Genomic DNA, 19,917 nt, shown 5'->3' with positions numbered 1-19,917 from the left:
CCACCTTTTTACTGAGATTGGAGTGGGGCAGAGAACCTAAACTGCTCTACCAGGACTATAGAGTCTGGAATACATTTTTGTATTCTTGACTCTGTAGTGTTCCTTTAATAAGTCACTGTGGATTGACAGACTGGCCAGCTGACATAGAGTAGATGATTTATTTTGTATCCTCCCTCCTTACATAATGTCCCCTTTTGGAATGACAGCAATGCATGTTATGTATGTTTATAGGTCATTAAATAAAGCTGGTTGCCAGTCTGGTATCTCCTACCAATAAATTAATGTCAAGGCATGCATTCCTGGAGGAATTGAACAGGCGTCTTTATGTTCTTAATAGCCGTTTATTTAGCTTGGGGAATATGTTCCACATTTCAGCCCCATAAAACCAAGCCCAATATTTAGGTTTAGGTGTGGCTCCCATTCCAGCGTTACGTGGATACTGGTGTTACACTGCACACTCAAACTATTTAGCAAAACATCCATGCTGAATCATACCGCAGACTTCTCATTACCATATTACCTGACCAATCAAGGCTCTGACAGTGGAGGAATCCAAAGCCAAATACCACGTCTGCTTATTACAGGGACACTCTAAACCCCTAAAGTACTTTAGCTTGCTGAAGTGCTTTATGTGTGAAGAGTGTGTCCTCTCTATTTTTTTTTCTTTGTGCATAAAGAGAAGCTTTCAATAGAAATTGGCATTTTTACACGTTCACCTTATTACTTTCCCCTGGCTGTCAATCAAACAACCTGATCTGTTACTTCCTGGTTTGGTTAGCTCATTGGAGCTAAACTCAAGAGGCAGCAATTGCCCAGAGCACCTGTCTTGCAAAGACTTCTCATTGAGCTGTATCGGGAAGATTGTGATTGGACAGACACATCTGATTGGACAGCTACAAGAGATCTGTAGCTTTTGCAAGCTGCTTTTAGATATGCCACTAATTAAAAAAATGCATTAAATGCATGCATGTTTTCATTAAAGTATATCTACTAAACAGGGATAAAAAAAAAAAAAAAAAAAAAAGGGCAGTGGAGTGTCTATTTAATCCTATGCAGATTGATTTAATTGCTTTGTTGATCTGCTTTGTGATCCAAACCTTTTGGGCAAATATACACTCCTATGTAATTTCACTTTATATTGCCAGACATGCCATCTGATCCATAATGTCTACAGTTTGGTATTTTACCACACTCTTTCACATGAAATTTCGAAGGATTATAGCAGCACTGATTATAGCAGAATTACTGCTTTCCTTTAGGGGTCAAATAGTTAACGATCCAGTATCCAGCTCCTGATCACTCTGCCCCCCTGTCCTTCTGCTGCTCAGAACACGTCGCTCCCCTCCTTTGGCCGCACTGCTCCTGTCCTAATGCTGCGCGGCCAAAGTAGGAAAAATACTTACCTTCGGTCCTGCGAACGACTCCTTCTGCTGGTTTGCAGGCTGAACTTCAGGCCCTTAAATAAAATTGTAAAAATGTGACGTCACGCTCGTACAGGGACTGCATAATCTAGGCGACCACATGCTGTTTGGAGTCGCCGAGATGACGTGGACCAATGAGAACACATGTGAACCTATTTAAAGCCTGTATATTTCTATTATCCTGACCTGGCTTGTTTTTTGTGTATCCGTATCTCTGTATTCCTGACCTTGGCTATTCCTGACTTTGATTCTTTCTTGTAATACTTTAAATCCAACCATTTTAAGGCCCAATAATACAGTTTTTGGACCCTGACTTTGTGGGTATCCTTTTTCCTGTATGTAAGGGTAAAGACAACTGTAACACTTGGCGAGGGTCGCCACTCATTGGCTGATGGAGTCAGCTGATGCTCTAAGCCAGGCAAAAGATCTTCATTCACAAAACGGCTTGAAAAACATCAGTATTATGAACCCTGTCGGGGACTTAAAATGAAGTTGTTATGGTGCCTGGCATGTTCTTTTAATCAACAGCTATATCTCTGAAAACTGAGTTTGGGAGTGTCGTCGTGAAAACAGAAACCGCTTTCAGGCAGTATAATGATCTGTTTGATCGCCTCTCTGTTAGTTCTGTGCTCCAGGGTTCTCAAAGATTGATTGCTCCCCGAAACAAAATATCAACAAAGAGTATCACAAATAAGATAAGAGACGAGTAAGGAAAATAACTTTTTACTTAAATGGCCACTTGACTTTAATATCGTAAGGCCCTCTACACTTAGCACAGCTTTCATGAATCTCTCCTAAGCTCTTCTAATTATGTGCCTCCAGGCTGCGAAACTAGCTCAAAAATAGTGGTAATTTATATTGAAATAAGAGTTTAGGTCATTCGGTTATATGTATATATAGATCATAGACTTGTTTCACATGACCATCACTTTTTAGAAATCACACTGTTCAATAAAGTATTGAAAATCCACTAGAATTTGTGGTAACCTTATTTCATATATTGTTCAGTTTTCTTATAAAAGTAAAGATTAAGCAATTTACATCTGAATTCAGTTCACTCTGGGCACAAATTACATTGAAATAAGAAAAAAGGAAATATGGTTGTTTTCTCCACATCTCTATTCTCTTGTTGACTGGCAGGTGCAAAGATTAGAGCTTCTAATGATGATTGACAGGGAGCCATGATGAAGGAACTCGTGTCCACAATAGATTGGCATCTATTTCTGCCTGTAATTTTTTCTTTTTCTAGACCTCATAAACTCATATTTGTTAAATGTAACAGCTAAGTAAACTTACAAAGTTCTTCTGATTTAAAAGTAAATTTAATTCCCCCCCCCCTCCCCCTCCCACCTCACCTTTCAATCAATTTTTTGGATAAAGTCGGGCTCCTGATGGTTCTCCTGCCCTCCAGCACAGCATCTACATTGCATTTGGCATAGTTGCTGTGATTACTCTTCTGGATAGTGCATTGTAAACTGAGTGGAACGCTATAAGAAAAGAGTTCCGGTGTGCTGGAAATGAATTGACATCCTAGGGGAGGATTGCTTGCGCGTGGGACCAGAGACGTATGTTATCAGAGTAACGCTAACGCAGTTGCGGCCATGGTGAACAAAACTGTGCAACGGTTTTTATTTATTTGAGCTAATTAAGCAATTTTTTTTTTTTTTTGGTCAATCTTTGTTTTTATTGAGGCATATAGTAAAATAATACAGAAAGTAAAGCAAGGAGTTAATGCACATAATTCACATGGTATGTAAAACATTAAGATAGCAATATCACTGCTGGAACTCCTGCGAATAACATCCTCTTTTTTACAAGTTTCAACTGAGTATTATTATGCATTTTTAAACAGGTAGATACAGCTTGGTTATAGTTAGTAAGGGCAATTGAGCCTGGGGTTGCATATGTGGTGGGTGTTCTGCCCCTGTGATTAAGAGAACATTTCACTTAATTTTTGTCTTAATTTTTGCTAGTTCTACAGAGTCTGACATTAGGTTAGAGATAACAAGCTAGGCCCCTATCAGAGTACTGTACAGGTTAGTGTAGCTGGCTATGCTGGTATGCCCAGCCCTTAGGCATCGGAGGGTTAACTGTCCAGGGGACCAGGTAGATTATAGGGTAAGTAGGTCTAACATGTCATCCAATCACATATGCCATGTGTAAATACGCTATGGCTCAACTGCCCACGTGTTGCCCTGTTGAGAATGCCACTGGGTGTGTAAGCAAGCTCGCTAAGCCCAGTTGGTCCACAGCCCACATTCTAGGTTCCAATATAACAGTAGTAGTTATGGTAATCTGTGTTAAGACAATTATTCCTCTTTTAAGACTAAGGTGTGTATATGTATCAATTTATAGCGATGCCCTAAAACCCTCTAGGAGTGTCAGTGTGACATTTTTTAATTACTTGCCATAAACCAGGGTTATGAGCATTGCAATAGTCCACAAGAGTGTTCGGCCTACACCACAGGGTGTGATGGTGCTATAATATATGGGAGCTAGTCCAGCGGGTTGTGTGGGGAATCCTCCTCGATCCCACATACGATTTTGGGTCTGCCCTGCTTCTCTTGAATGTCTGCTCTGACCATCCGGTCGGCTGACCCTCCGTGCTGCGATTCTTCCCTTGCACCTCCTGGGTTCCCGTTGCTTGAGTGCCGTGTATCTTCGGCCCGGGGCCTTAGCGGGAGCCCTTACCACATGTCCATTGACCCCATCATCAGGTCTCGGCAGCCTCCCTGGGTGTATGGGTGGTGTTGGAGAGTTACCTCCATGTGAGCCCCCAGCTCGGAAGAAGATTGTGCGGTCACAGGAACGACGTCGTCCCCTTGAGTAGTGGGAGATGTTGGATGGCTGGTATGTATGGGGTCTTCCGTCGTGGACTTTGTCATGGGTTGCAGGTGACTGTGCTTGCAATGCTCGGGTTTCAATCCGCTTCCAGAATTCCATGCAGATTCTATCAGTCAGCAAGAAACTTGGCTTCCCAGTTCGTCTGAGGCTGTTTCCCTGATGCGTCGGCCATTTTGATTGTGGCTTGTGATTTCGGTGCGGCTACACAGAGCTCACTGATGGTGCACTGAGCCTGTGGTTGCTGTTGCCCAAGTGGGGACCGGGTTAACCCCCACCGGTCCATAGCGGGGGGGGGGGGGGGAAGGGTGGTTTGCTCGCTTATGATTAGTAGCTGTACGGGGAAAGTGCCCGTCCTTCCCCTCCACTGCCTCCTTTAGGCCTCTAAATGCAGCAGCTGTTCCTAGTTGTTCCGGGTGTCGATTTTGGTATCCACGGGTACCTACAGGCTTCCCCCATCCATGTAGTTGCATTACGTGGGGTTTCCAGCACTGTAGCCCGAGTAGTCGTCGAGTGTGTGGCCCATGCAGCAGGAGCTCATCTGAGGCACGACTTGTCAGCTTGCTGGCTTGGCTCCGCCCCCCTTAAGCAATTTTTTTTATAAACCTGAGTCTGACTTATATAGATATGCAAATACAAATGTCCCTTTTTGTCTACATTTAAATGAGGGCATTCTGACCATAATGCTGTACATATGCTTCCAAACACGAATCCATGGGGGTCAAATTCATTAGCATTAAATGGTTGCCTATTCAAACACAACATGGCCTACATTGTAAGTATAAAAATGATTTCTTTAGCAAATTGACCCCAAGATCGTTTTTTAAGGTGTATTTATCCCTCAGGTGGCAAACACTATTCAGGGGCAACATGTGTTCGGTGGACCTTGGATGGTGTGCATGTAATAATCCGTGTTTGTAAAGGGATTCTATACTGTTATGAATACAAGTCTGTATTTCTAACACTATAGAGCCATCTGGTTCTATGATATGGGGATTTTACAGATGCTGGAAGTCCTCATGCATTGGACTTCCAGCATCCGTTAGGCTACCAAAAGTTGGTAAGCAGCAAGAAAGTGCCTCTTGTAGCTGTCTGATTGACAGCCATTAGAGGCAGTCTTGGTCCTGCAAAGTAGTTATTGCAGTTTATCACAATCTGCAATGGCTTACATTGCAAGACTAAGTGGAACAGGGACACTGCACCCAGACCACTTCAATGAGCTGAAGTGGTCTGGGTTACCATAGTGTCCCTTTACGCATTATAGGTTATGGAGCAGAGAAAGCTCTTTTTCATGTCATGCCACTACAGTGGCTTATAACTGTATTGATATTATTCTAAAAAAATCACTACAGCTGTAGGACTCACCTTTGGAAAGTCTACTTCCTTTGCGTCCCAAGTATGACAATCTTGATCTTGCTTCATACTCAACTTGTCCTATCTGGAGAGAGCTCAAGTTACGGCTGTTTGAAGATAAATGTCATGTGCTGTGTACCTTGGCCCTAAAAACTACATGCTTTGACTAATAAGAGTGTCTTTTGATTGGTGGATAATTTTTCCTGGTCTGTGAGATGTCTGCTTGCTGCAGGGTTATATAATGCATTCAAAATGGGAGAGGGAACACAATACTGCAAATAGTGTCCTTTTATAGCCAGAAGATAAAATTAACATAACTGAAAGTTTATACTATTTGTTTCACAAACCTTTCATTTTTAATGTCAGCCACATTTAATTAAATCAAATTATCGGTATAAAGCTGCTGGGACATCCATTGTCTCCACAAGCATCCATTGTACCAATTTTATACACTGATACATTAATTAGTATTCTGTTTATTCTGCAATAACTCAGTCCGATTACTGAATCACAACCCCTTAATAGTAAATAAGGCCCTGATTGAAATATGAATATGTGATTTTAGCAGTCAGTTTGTGACTGCTGAACACTGCCTCTGATGTTGAGTAACGGGTGACTGTCACGTCATTCAAACTCCTGATGGGCTTGTTGACCTCGGCTACTAAAGCAGTTATGGCTCATTAGTCCTGCCTTTGTGGGATCTCTCTCTCCCATGTAAGGAATTACAAGCCAGTGAGCCTATCTCCCTATGTACCACGGGATATTGGCAGCCTTTGGTGGATAACCAGTTGGAGAGCTGCATGCTCTATTAATTACTGCTTCCTCTCTTTTCTCTGTGTGTGAGTGAGACTGTGTGTTTTGTTTGTGCCCATCTATAAATTTTTTCAGGACTATTCACTAAATTGCAAATTATTTGGAATTCAAAGTGAATATACATTTTTTGGTTGAAATAGATAAATTGGAGTCAGCTTTGTTTTCAGATCTACTGAAATTAAAACTCACTTTCAAATCTCCAAATTCACCCTTCAGTGAATAACCCTGAAAACAAATTTGAGCATTTCAGATTTTTTTTTAAAGGTACTCAATAGTCGACAAAGCAACTTTAGCTTAATGAAGTAGTTTTGGTGTATAGATCATGCCTCTGCAGTCTCACCGCTCGATTCTCTGCTATTTAGGAGTTAAATCACTTTGTTTATGCAGCCCTAGGCACACCTCCCTGCATGTGACTTACATAGCCTTCCTAAACACTTCCTATAAAGAGTCCTCTAATGTTTACACTACCTTTATTGCAAATTCTGTTTAATGTAGAATTTATTATCTCCTGCTCTGTTAATAGCTTGTCAGTCCCTGCAGGAGCCTCCTGTATGTAAGTAAAGTTCAATTTACAGAGCAGGAGATACAAACTTTTAAAGTAAGTTACATATGTTTGAAAATGAAACTATTTTGTTTTCATGCAGGCTATGTCAGTCACAGCCAGGGGAGGTGTGGCCAGGGCTGCATAAACAGAAACAAAAGCAATTTAAAGGACCACTATAGACACCCAGACCACTTCAGCTAATGAAGTGGTCTGGGTGCCTGTTCCAGCTAGGTTTAACCCTTTTTTGTATAAACATAGCAGTTTCAGAGAAACTGCTATGTTTATATTAGGGTTAATCCAGCCTCTAGTGGCTGTCTCATTGACAGCCGCTAGAGGCGCTTCCGCGCTTCTCACTGTAATTTTCACAGTGAGAAGACGCCAGCGTCCATAGGAAACCATTGTGAATGCTTTCCTATGGACTGGCTGAATGTGCGCGGGGCTCCTGCCGCGCATGCGAATTCAGCCGAGGAGGAGGAGGAGAGTTCACTGCCAGGTGCTGGAGAAAGAGGTAAGTATAAACACTTCCTCCCCCTAGAGCCAGGACTTGCAAGCAACACAGTGCTCTACCATCTGTTCTACTGCCATAGGCAACAGGTATCCTTCTGGAGGACCAGCATTTCATTATATTTTACAAACCCTGTTATTTCTGCTGTTGTGTGTATTTTATATTTAGTGATTATTATTTTCTTTTCTTATTTTAAATGTATATATTTCAGTGACTTTGTAAGCCTGTGCTAGTCATACTTTGCTTATCCTTGACACATTGCATATTTTATCACCTTTATGTCTTGTCCATTATGTCCCTCAAGTGTTGCTACTCCCGTGTCTGTCTCCCTCCAAGTCAACGGCGCCACCATCACCTTTACCTCGCAGGCTCGCTGCCTAGGTGTTCCCTTTGACTGCGACCTCTCCTTCACCCCTCATGTCCAGTCGATCGCCAAATCCTGTCGCTTCCATCTCAAAAACATAGCGCGCATCTGCCCCTATTTAACACCAGACGCAGCTAAGGTGCTGGTCCATGCTGTTGTTCTTTCTCGTCTTGACTAGTGCAATCCCCTTCTCAGTGGTCTTACGTGTTCCCAGATTGCACCGCTGCAATCTATTATGAACGCGACGTTCTGTGGAACTCCCTTCCCCTCTTTGTTAGACTTTCACCCAGTCTCCACTCCTTCAAAAAACATCTTTGAAAACACCCTTCTTCAGGAAATCAAATCATTTAAACTGTTAGCGGATTTTCATTTCCCACTCCCCCCATGACTCCCCTCCTGCAACTGTCAAAAAAAACCTACTAAATTCCCAGTGAATACTTTTCTTGCAACCTATTTAATGAACCCTACTTATACCCTTTGTGTCACTATGCCCCATTCCCTCTAGCATGTAAACTCATTGAGCAGGGCCCTCAACCCCTCTGTTTCTGTGCGTCCGTTTGCATGGTTACAATTACGTGTCTGTTATTCCACCCATTGTACAGCGCTACAGAATTTTGCTGGCGCTATATAAATAATAAAATAATAATAATAATATACTAATTGCATTATGTTAAGCAGCACAGAGGGAGCCGTGGGCCTGTATACCACACCCCCCGGAAAGTAACCCTAAATTCAGAACACAGAATAAGGTGCTCAGGAAATAAACATGCAGTAGGCCGCAAAGGTCTTTGAAGTGTTTCTTGTCACTTCTTATGGCAAAAAGAGAAACTCGCCTTGTTTTGTGGGACTGAGTCCCTGCCACTATTGATGAGTGCTACTGACTGTCCCAGGTGAAATCCAAACCCATTGTTCTACATACTGGCCTATTATCAGCTTAATCCTGAAAACTGTACCTTTTTTCACATGCTAATAAAGGGAAATTACTGACAAATTGTCCTTAAAAATCTCTCTGGCTCCATTCACCGATATCCTTACCAGTAAGTAATTCTCATTGTGCTATGACAGAGCCCACTCCACATGAGTAAGTAACCCATTCACTGCCAAATTATTTGCTAAAAATGACCACAGAAGTTTATTTGTTGTAGTCTAGAAATGTGTAAATGTCAGTGTGCATAAATTGCAGGTTATTTAATGATGTATCTTCATTGACCATTGTTTAACCCCAATGAGCTACATAATAATGACGTGCACATTATTTTATTTGCAAATCAATAGAGTAGGGAGAATGGTGTTTACAAGGGGTTGGTACAGAACACCACTGTCTGCTTAGACGCGTTATTGAGGAAAATGGGGTGGGATAATGACACATGCAGAAAGACTGGGGTTTGGAAAATGGTAAAGACTCTACCCGTAAGAACTTGCAGTCTGTTCTCTTGTATTATGTGGGTACTGAATATCCACAATACCTGGAGTGCCCATGATTGCCTACCCCTGCTCTATTTCCTTGTTTTGCTATATAACATTTCTAAAAACAATTACATGGCAAAAAAGTACCGGTACATACTAAAATTGTGACATGAGCTTGCTAATGAAATCCACTAGATATCAAGTAATATTTTCTTCTTTTTTATTAGAAGAACATATAAGTGTGCATGTAGCGCTACAGAATCTGTTGCCGCTATATAAATGGCAATAATAATATAGAGGAGTAGTTCTGTGTCTATTTGCTGGTATATGTGAACTTTAAACAAACATACGAGAGGGATGATCTCACAGACTGTGACATCAGTTCACCCAAATTACACTATTTTTGTTTTTTTATATTTTGGGCAGTTGTTGTTACATTTTTGAAGTAAATAGAAATAAATAAAAATAGAAAGATGAAATGATATTGTAATATTTTTTTATTTTTGAGGTTGCCTTTTAATCTCTGCCATACACACCCTACCTGGCACTGAGAAGGCTTATAAATACCAGAATTCTTTATGTTTTGATTTGGCTTATTCCCCAGTCATTAATGATAGGGCACAATGGAATTAGGTCAGCTCGTTACGTAACCTGAAAGTTTTAGGGAATGTTTTAACCTTTCCCAAACCAACTGTGGTATGAAAATTATGGGAGCATCTCCCACAATGTTTTGTGCTGACTAATTAATTCGAAATGTGACGAGTGTGTTCTGATGTCATGCTGGTTCACTACAGTTCATTGAGCTTCAAAATGCACTTTTGCTCTAGCGTAAATGTCTTCCCATCATTTAAACACCAGACATGGATGAAAGATGGATGTTATGCTTGTGCACCAGTTCGGTACACAGGTTTAACACTTTGTCAGTTTTTTGAACTCCAACATTAAAAAAAAATCTTTAGTTTATGGTAACCTTTATTTTGCATGTGTTCCTTTGTTTAATATTAAATGCATAATGAAAAATTAGCAATTTACGTTATAACCAAGTTCAGTCAAGGCACGCCCGGGGCACACAATGCAAATGCAAACAGGAGAAAGGGAAACATTGTTTTCTCTCTTGTCTATATGCTTACAGTCAAGTTCAAAGGACGAAGCATATAAAAATGATTGTCAGGTAACTAAGATGGAGGCATGATAGAGAGGTGCAGATTTCTACATATAGTTTTATTTTTCCTCACAAATACATCATTGTTCAATATAGGGGATACATAAACATTATATTAAAACCATGGGAAGTAAACCGTTTCCTTGTTAATGCTGAGTGCCCATGGGGTTACATTCTAATTTTAATTGGAGAGCACATCATTTGACTTTTTTTTATTTTTTTTTTTTATTTATACTAAACATGGAATTAAAAGCTGAAATGATAAATTTAGCAAAAAAAGCTTTATCTGAGCTGTAGAATTTTTCAAATCGGCATTTTCTGCCTACATTTTTAAGTTTGAATTTTCACTTTGCTACATTGTGTTGTTTAGTTAATAAACCCCAAAGAGTTTCCGTTTTTTCTGAGAGAGATTATTTTTATAAGTTTATTTTTTTATTTTTTTTTATAGGCTCAGATCTTCAAACATGGAAAGAGAGGGGACTGTTTGCCATACGGTAAGATGTTTCCCACCCCCTCTAAATTAACCCAGTGCCCTCTGTTGTTTTTCTTATAATGCTTACTGCATGTTTTTAGTTGGTGATACAGTGGGAAACCTGCTGGCGGTAAACTCTTAGCAGCCAATATGACATTTTTTAAAGGGTTATTCACTAATATGAGAATTTATAGTGAATTTCAATTTTAAGGTTAAAACATCCGTATGGGAAGCATAGTTGAATTGGACATTTTTTCCAGTTTGTCTATTTTGGCCTTAAATTTAAAATTCACTTTGAATTTACAATGAATTCTCACTTAAGTGCATAAGCCTGATACTTTGAACTATGTGTCTCCTGACCCCTTCACCAACTTATGTTTGCTGCCTTTAATTCTCTTTACTCGTATTCGGTCTCTAGTTCCTTGTTCTCTCTTTACCTCTTCCGGTCACTATTCCCTCTCACCTCTTTTCCCTCTTTAAATCCCACTTCTCTGCTCTCCTCTCACTCGTGTTTCCCTCCTCAGCTCCCTCTCTCCACCCCTCCTCCCTGTTCTCCCTCCTCAGATCCCTGTTCTCCCTCCACAAATCCCTTTTCTCCCTCCTCAGTACTCTCTTTTGATTGGAAGATCCTCCATTTATCCTCTTTTCAGATCCTTCCTTCTCCTCCCCCACTTTTTTTTCCCTCCCTAGCTCCTATTTTCTCCCTCTTTGACTTTTTTCCCCTTTAATTTCCCATTTCTGTCTTCCTTTTCTCTTTGGTGAATGCATATTATATTTTAAATAAATTGAATGTTGGTTAGTAATTATAATTATTTTATAATTTATATAGCACCATCAGATTCCGTAGCGCTGTACAATGGGTATTCAGTCTGTCTGATCACAATGATGAATACCTGGTCATAGGAGTTATATTTCAACAGTAAAATAATATGATGTTTGGGTATTATTGAGGTCTTTTACCGTTTTATCATTTTGGAAATTTTTACATTTGGTGAAATAACCAAAGCCTTCCCGAACTCAATAATAAAAAATAAACCCTATCAAATAAAGTTTTCTTTGTCCTTGGTGTAGCATCCACGGTCCTGGCCACACTTGATACTTGCAAGCTTTCTGAGAGTAACCAGACCATCCTTCGCAAACTTGGAGTCAAGCTCGTTCAACGCCTTGGACTCACGTTCTTGAAAACGAAAGTGGCAAATTGGAGGTGTGTTATAATATTAATAATAAGAAAAACAAATCAATGTGCATAAATGATTTTAAAGCAAGAGCTAAGTTTTTACACCCACCTTTAGGAACCTCGCGGGACTTCTCATTAAACACCCATGTATATTACTAGTGTTTTGAAAGCACCTCACTGGAAGTGATTAAAATTATATTTCAAGCACCACAACCACTACAAACTACAGTCGTAGTTAGGGCACCAGGGAACTTCCCTGATAACGTTCCATTGTAAGTAGTCAAACGGTTTTGATCATGCTCCGTTGACATTCTCCACCTGTGAGCGTGGTCCTAAATGGTGAAGACTACAAGCAGGGGTTGTGGCAATGGGTGCCCATTGGGACTTAGGTAAAGGTATGTTGTGAAACTGTAGTAAAATGGTTTGGCCACTTATTAGTAGGATTGTAGTGGTTCTGCTGCTCAGTGTACTTAAAAAACAAAACAATAAAATAAGCAAACAGATGTGTATCTTCTATTTTGTCATCTACCATGTTGACATTGTTTGAAAAGAGGGATCTGCATATCAAAGTGATGTTAAAGCAACATTTCTGTTTAGTGGCCGTTTATGGCTTGCTTTGGGATCAGGGATGCCTTTACTTGTTTTTCTTTTTCTTTTATTTCGAGCATGAGATGCCTTTTGAGGCCAGGCGGTGATGGTCAGGTGACCAAGTAATTGATGCCAAGTGAACTTGTGTTATTTTGTTGCTAATTAATTAATTTGTTATTAAAGGCCTTAATCCTAATGATTGCTGCATATATTTCTTACATTTTTTAAAAATGATTTTTTTTTTTTTTAGCCCAAGCAGTAATAAAACAATTTGAGCAAGAAAGACTAGCCATGTGTTTTCTGACCTTCTGGCTACATTTTGGGTTTGTGAGGAAAAAATAATTAATTGTTGCACCCAGTGTTAAATCCAACCTATATTCCTTTTGGTGCTGTTCCTTTTTTATTCATTTAAAAGTTCTCGTACAACCCGTTCTCGTACAACCTTTGAGCTTTGCTTACACAATGGCAAAAAGATGGTCCTACTGGCTACAGATCCCAGACAAGCTGTGGTCTCCAGCAGGATCAGTTGGGTGGCTGACATCTCTTAACCTGTTCCTCAAGGCCATAGAAACAGATTTCCCACACTGATACAAAGCTGATCTCTCCCCATATCTCATACTGTGAACCTCTCTCACCAATTCATGTGACCATCGGGAGCCGGTCTGCCTTGGGAACCTTTTTACTGTTTTCTTGCCCCTTGGTGGGATCAGTAATTTTCACAGACTGGTTAAGAGATATGAGTTTTAATAGTTATAATGTGGGAAGATAATGCTTTGTGTTTAGTTAGGGCCAGATAGGTTAGCCCCTTAAGGACCATACTTCTGGAATAAAAGGAAATCATGACATGTCACACATGTTATGTGTCCTTAAGGGGTTAAATGCATGATTTTAATGCCGCTTAAATAGCAAAAAGAATGTTAACAATGCCTATCTCTGATGTTTTCTTTTTGTTTTGTTTTTTTATTATTTAGTTTCAAAGGTATAAGAAAAATAAGTCCTTAACTTTATATCCACATTCAAATATACAGAAAATATAAACACTACGTTCCCCCCCCCCCCCCCCCCCCCCATCTCACTCAAATACGCCTATTATCCCTTTTTAAATTAGACACTATATGTATATGATTCTTCTTATATATTTACATTCGGATATTAGAATGCTCTTCGACTCTGCTAATGAAATGGAAAAGATGGAAAATGTACCAAAATATATCATGAATCCAGTAATAATATCCAGTATTGTAAAGGGTCTATATATCGCTGAACCTGCTATAAGGTCAAATAAACTTGCTGGTGGAACCCTTTGGAGCTTACATTTTTGCACTGTTAGTCTCCCACTGGTTTCAAATTGTGGTGTGGGGGAAATTTTAAATCTATTTATCTATCTATCTATCTATCTATCTTGCAAAATTTATGGTAAATCACAAAGTTGTTCACTGTAGCTAATAAAAAACCCCTAAGGTATAACAACTTGGCTATTCTGGCCTAATATTTGCAATTTCCTTTTGACTATCTGACAGTTCACAGTTTAGTGAATAGCGCTGACTGTATTATATGAATTAAAGGTGCAGCTTTCTCTTCAATCAATTAACTTTTCTGATATCCACAAAATAAATACATATTACTTACTTACGACCAGGCAGAAGAGGAGATGCACACTCCTGGATAACAATGCTAACAAATGCTTATGTTTCTGTTCTACATGTTATATATGTTAAAGTGTGAGAATAGCTTGCTGGTGTGTGAATATTTCACTTTTTTTCCTTCTTCTTCTTCTTATACAGGTATCAACGAGGGTGTAGGTCTTTGGCAGCCAACCTAATGCAGACTTCATCTGATGCCCAAAAAGAAAGTGTTAACATGCTAGAGGAGGATGACGAGGATTACGATATTCCCGAGGAGATTGAGAATGTTATTGGTATGTTTCTGGTGCATATTGTAAACTCTCTTCATAATCTAGAATAGCTCTAGTGTTTTCTTCATTAATGAAGGGCAATATATAACGCGAGTAGTATAGGGAGCTCCACTTCATAGCCGTGACACTTGTTCACTGCCGTGGTATGTTAATGCAGTTTGAGGGATTTCTGTGTTGTCTGGACAGAACTACAGGTTTATCTAAACGATGTACGCACACCTTGAATAAGATCATGAAACCATATACTGATCACTATGGGCAAGTCATGCAACTGCTTAGCGTGCCTTGATTTAAAAACCGTGTCAGTGGAGAGTTATAAATCATGTATAATGTGTTTTATCAGTTAAAGATTTATCTAAATATCCTGTATTTTGTGCTGAGCAAGTCTTTCCTTGCATGCCTTTTGCTGATTGACTAGCCATCTTGAATTTTTCGCAATCCTTGCAACATGTTATGTTACTAGTGTAGATGAATTCTATGTGAGGTCTGTTGAACTTTGTTATTGAAACCATGTTAATCTGTAACAACATATATCCCCTATTACATAAACTAAATGTAATTAGGTGATTGACCCAGTTCAACAGACTCTTGATCTTCTTGGGCATGCCTAATGAGACGTCTTGCATCTACTATGCATTGCACAAATGGATTCTGTTCCCAATGTCCTTGTGAGTGATAGCTGATGTAAAATGGCAGGATACAGCAGGTGGAAATAGTTTCTAAAACTACCTACTTTGTCTGCTATTGTTTAAGTGTATTGGAATTTTTGTGACATTTCAGTACAGTCTGTATGACTGTTCAACAAAGAGTATAAATATATTGGATACAAATGGGGACTACTTATCATTTATCTTAAAAAATATGATAGGTTCTCTGAAAATTATGAACATCTGTCATTGGTTAAAGGGACATACCAGCCTTGAGCAGATATTGAGCTGATTGTTATATAAATAATTCACTAAAAAAAATCAGAAAGAAGTAGAATTGAAGATTATATTAGCTTTAGTGTACTAATAATCTTAATTTTAGTAATGACAGGAGGCAAATATTTGCATATCTTTCTTTACTCAAAACTCCAGCAGCATAGAAACATAACAACCAATCAGAAAAAAGTTATGATGCCCATAAAAGGCCCTGTCTATGACATCACTTCCTCTTTCTTTGAAGCGAAACAACAAAACAACTATAAACATAATCATAGGAAACGTCAACAGTTCAATAACATAATAACATATCACACTCCAGAAATTCCGTGATGTAGATGTATGGAGGGTGACTCTTTGTCTTGTTGAGAAGACGTTCATACTGCAAGAAAAGGAAAAAGGTGAAAGGTCTCTGGCATGATAATTTGTCCGCATGCAATCTACCTTAAGAATCTGACATAACCATGGATGTCTGAAAGTTAATTTATCCATATACTAATTCTAAACTAATGCTATTTAATAAATATACATATACAACATATTTCAAGTTATAAGTTCCATTATTCACCCTATACAATTCATTCAAGATACATGTCTAAGTATTAAACATACAACCATATATCGTACGTGTCTTCCTGAACATAAAAGACGTATTCTGTTCAACTTGAGTAAGACATGGGAGGGATCCTATAGGGCGGAAAATATTCGCCTCCTGTCATTACTAAAATTAAGATTATTAGTACACTAAAGCTAATATAATCTTAAATTTTACCACATGACAGGAGGCTTCATATTTGCATTTTTAAAGCTTCGAATTGACTAATGTGAAGGAAGCATGAGATGTTTGCCGAAAGTAAAACGTCCTAAATGTACTCTCTCGCATCCAATCCGCGCAGCGCATAATGTCGGTTAGGGAGGCGCCTGCCGTTATGGCTTGGGAGGCTGCCGCCCCTTTGACCGAGTGCGCCCCGAAGCAAGGTTCAACGCCCGCTAACGATAATAGCCAGCGTACCCATCTAGCCAGTGTTGTCGTAGACACCGGTCCGTGAGGCCTTACGTAAGAAATCAAGAGTTGACCCATCGAATTAGTTCGAAGAGGAGCTGTGATTTCTGTATACCTCATTAGTGTCCTGACAACACATAGTTTGGGGTCTGACCCAAAATACGGGTATGACACTGAAGATGAATCTGACTTAGTTCGTCTCTATATGGAAAAGGTAACTCCTTCCGGTGTGAGAGAGAAACCGTCCACATCGAACGCGCTAACGTCTGCCGCCCGTCGAAATGAGACGAGGCATAACCAGAGGGTCAGTTTGGCTGAGAGATGTTTCAGCGACAGATAGGGGTAGTCCGGCCATTCCCTAAGGAATTTCAGCACCAGAGGCGTGAATACTTGGGTGCTGGGGGTCTTGTTAATTTGGCACCCCGTAGTAGCCGACAAACCAGTGGATCTTGATCTACTGGTCTGCCTTGTACCGGAATGTGTGCCGCCGATATGGCAGATCTGATCACATTGAGGGATCGATATGATCGTCCAAGCGAGAACAGATGAGATAGGTAGTTAAGGATCAGTGAGACAGGGGCAGTAAAGGGATCGGAATCCCTTTCCACACACCAGACACTCCAGGTCGACCAGGCGGAAATATAGCATTTCCTGGTACCGGGAGCCCATGAGTCCCATAGGAGGTCTTTAGTTGATTGTGATAGCCCGTGGACTGACCAGGATCCCCTGAAATCGTCCAGGCCACTAGCGCCAGTTGTCCTTCCAGGACGAGGGAATGGGCTTCCCCTTGAGGTCCCGACAGAAGTAGAGGGAAGGTAGGGAGTAGCAGGGGGTTTTCGTGTATCGAAGCACCCTTGCTATCGTGCAGGGATTCATCCACCGCTTCGCAGTTCGGATCCGGAGGAAGAGCCAAATCCAAGCTTGTATGTGAAGTAACCTCCATCGAAATTCCATCCTCACTTCTGTTAACAGTGGGATCCAGTGGTCGTATGAGTGAACGGTGCGTAGGTATCTCGCCTTCAGTCGTTGCATGGCCCTGTAGTGTAGTAGGCCCGGGAATATCGCTTGTATGGAGAAGGAGAGGAGTCCCACAATCCGGGTGAGTATCCTGAGAGGAATCGTATCCAACCTTAGAGCGCATCTGATATCTTTCCTTATAGAGGCGATCTTTGCAGTAGACAGATGCAGAACGCAGTTCTCAAAGTCGATGTCCAAACCGAGGAACTGGTCTGACTCTGAGGGAGAAGCGATCTTTGTCTGTGTACTACAAAACCCAAGGGTTCCAGAAAGTGAACGACAAATTTTGTCTGCAATCGTAGCCTGGATTCGCAAAGGATCAGCAAGTCTTCCAGGTATACGAGACATTGCACGCCCAAATTTTCGGATGCATGCCCTCACTGGTTTCAGTAGCTTCGTGAGCACCACGGAGTCGTAAACTGTCATGTTTGTCCTCTCCACTGGAATCTGAGGAAAAGTCTAGGGCAACGGATTCTGACAAGTATGCGTCCTTGAGGTCCAGATGTGTAAACCAGTCGTTATTGCTTAGGAGGTCTTGTGGAAGATGAATTTCCTCCATCTTGAAGTGTTTTTATACCACGTAGGAGTTCAATTGATGTAGTCTCCTGGCTTCTTGACCAGGAAAATATTGCTGAGGAAGCCTTCCCCTCCGGTGCATATTGAATTGCGCCCTTCTTGAAGAGGGTGCGGATTTCCTTGTCCACGACGCGTTCCTGTTCCGCCAGCATGCGTATTGGAGGTGAAGGGGCGACCTGACCGGCTGTGATAAAAAAACAATATGACGTAGCCTTGTACTGTCTGGAGAACCCAGGCGTCTTTGGTAATTGTCTCCCAATTCTGTAAAACAGAGACAGGCTGCCGGTCATAAAATTTGAAAGTTAGGTATGTAGGTGGCTGGTGGCTCAGTTCCGCTACCGACCAGTCCTCCCAAAAACACATCTCCCCGTAGGGGTGTTTAAGACTTGTTTTAGCAAGGTTTGGGCTTAATGTAGTGTGGTGAATAAATTCACGTGTTTCTTGAGTTCTGCAATGAATGCTTTGTCAAATTGTGCTTTTGGACCAAATTCTTTCGTTCCTAAGTCCAAGGGTGTGTTGTCTCGCATATGGTATTTGTGCCAGACACTGTTGGCAGGTATGAGGAAAATACATAGAAAAAAACTAAAATAATGGCTTTCTCTCTCCCAGGTTCACATGGGAGGGTATTCACATGAGGAGCCCAGCGATCGGGTGATTCCCGATCCGACGAGCGAGCAGGGAAGGCGGCCGTCGGGTATCTCGCGAGCCGCGAGATCCAAGATGGCCGCCGCCCGCGTGTGGAGGTGTGCAACGGTTCGCGGTCGCGTGGTGAAAATAAGCAAGTTAATAAACCGCTGACCCAGCCTCCCTCCACCCGTCCCCATACAGTACCCTGAATATGTGAAGGGCAGGTCCGCGAGGCGAGCGCGACACGGGCAGTCGTGGCGCCCGCGGATCGACAGGCAGTAACAGTGGAAATGAAAAGGGGGAGACTGAGGGATAAAGTGTAAGGGACAGGTATAAGGGGGCCAAGGTAGCAGATGTAGCAATATATATATAAAGTAATATGACAATTAAAAGACAGTGTAAAATAGGAGTATACCAGAGAGGTAAAATACTCTGACCTGTTGTATGGCTGGAGCAGCAAAGAAAGAGGAAGTCATAGACAGGGCCTTTTATGGGCATCATAACTTTTTTCTGATTGGTTGTTATGTTTCTATGCTGCTGGAGTTTTGAGTAAAGAAAGATATGCAAATATGAAGCCTCCTGTCATGTGGTAAAATTTTAATTTTAACATGATCCAGTAGATTATAATCGTAGAAGTTTATTTCCTCTACTGCAATATTTTTGTGTGCGATCTTTCAGCTTAAATGGATAATTCAAGCGCCTTATAACTAAATAATAGCCTAATGAAGCAGTTTTAGTATAACATCATGCCCCTGGAGTCTCACTACTCAATTTTCTGCCATTTAAGAGTTAAATCAGATTTGTTTCTAGTTATGCAGCCCTAGCCACACCTCCCTGGCTGTGACACACACAGCTTGCATTAAACAATTATTTAATTTTCAATAAGGTGTGACAACACAGTGTGTTTACTTTAGAAGTTTAATCTACTGCTCTGTAATTGAAGTTTAAACACACATATGAGGCTCCTTCAGGCTATTAACAGAGCAGCAGATAAGAAATATTAAATTGAAGTAAGACTATACATGCTTGTATTCCTAACGCTCTAGTTTTTATCTGACTGTACTAATGTACCGCCGCCATGTGAGGGCTCGAAGGATGAGTATTACTTATCTTTCAGTCCTTGCCGTGCCTGTCTCTGGCCTGCTGGCTGTATTCCCTGGCGATATATGATCTCAGGCAATCCAAAGCTAGTGCACATGGCAAAACGCT

At 40.8% G+C, this 19,917-nt stretch overlaps 1 protein-coding gene across 1 annotated transcript in view; it reads left to right on the top strand.

Annotated features, from left to right (window-relative positions):
* Positions 1 to 19,917, top strand: part of TBCD (tubulin folding cofactor D) — a 223,223-nt gene that overhangs the window by 47,041 nt on the left and 156,265 nt on the right. Inside the window, exons 9-11 of the mRNA XM_063456052.1 lie at positions 10,859 to 10,904; positions 11,954 to 12,086; positions 14,432 to 14,565. Of these exons, the coding sequence (XP_063312122.1) occupies positions 10,859 to 10,904; positions 11,954 to 12,086; positions 14,432 to 14,565 (313 nt within the window). The remainder of the gene's footprint in view (positions 1 to 10,858; positions 10,905 to 11,953; positions 12,087 to 14,431; positions 14,566 to 19,917) is intronic.

The sequence above is a fragment of the Pelobates fuscus genome, chromosome 5 (assembly GCF_036172605.1).
Source record: "Pelobates fuscus isolate aPelFus1 chromosome 5, aPelFus1.pri, whole genome shotgun sequence".
NCBI lineage: Eukaryota > Metazoa > Chordata > Amphibia > Anura > Pelobatidae > Pelobates > Pelobates fuscus.
This window is presented reverse-complemented; position numbering and strand designations above follow the sequence as displayed.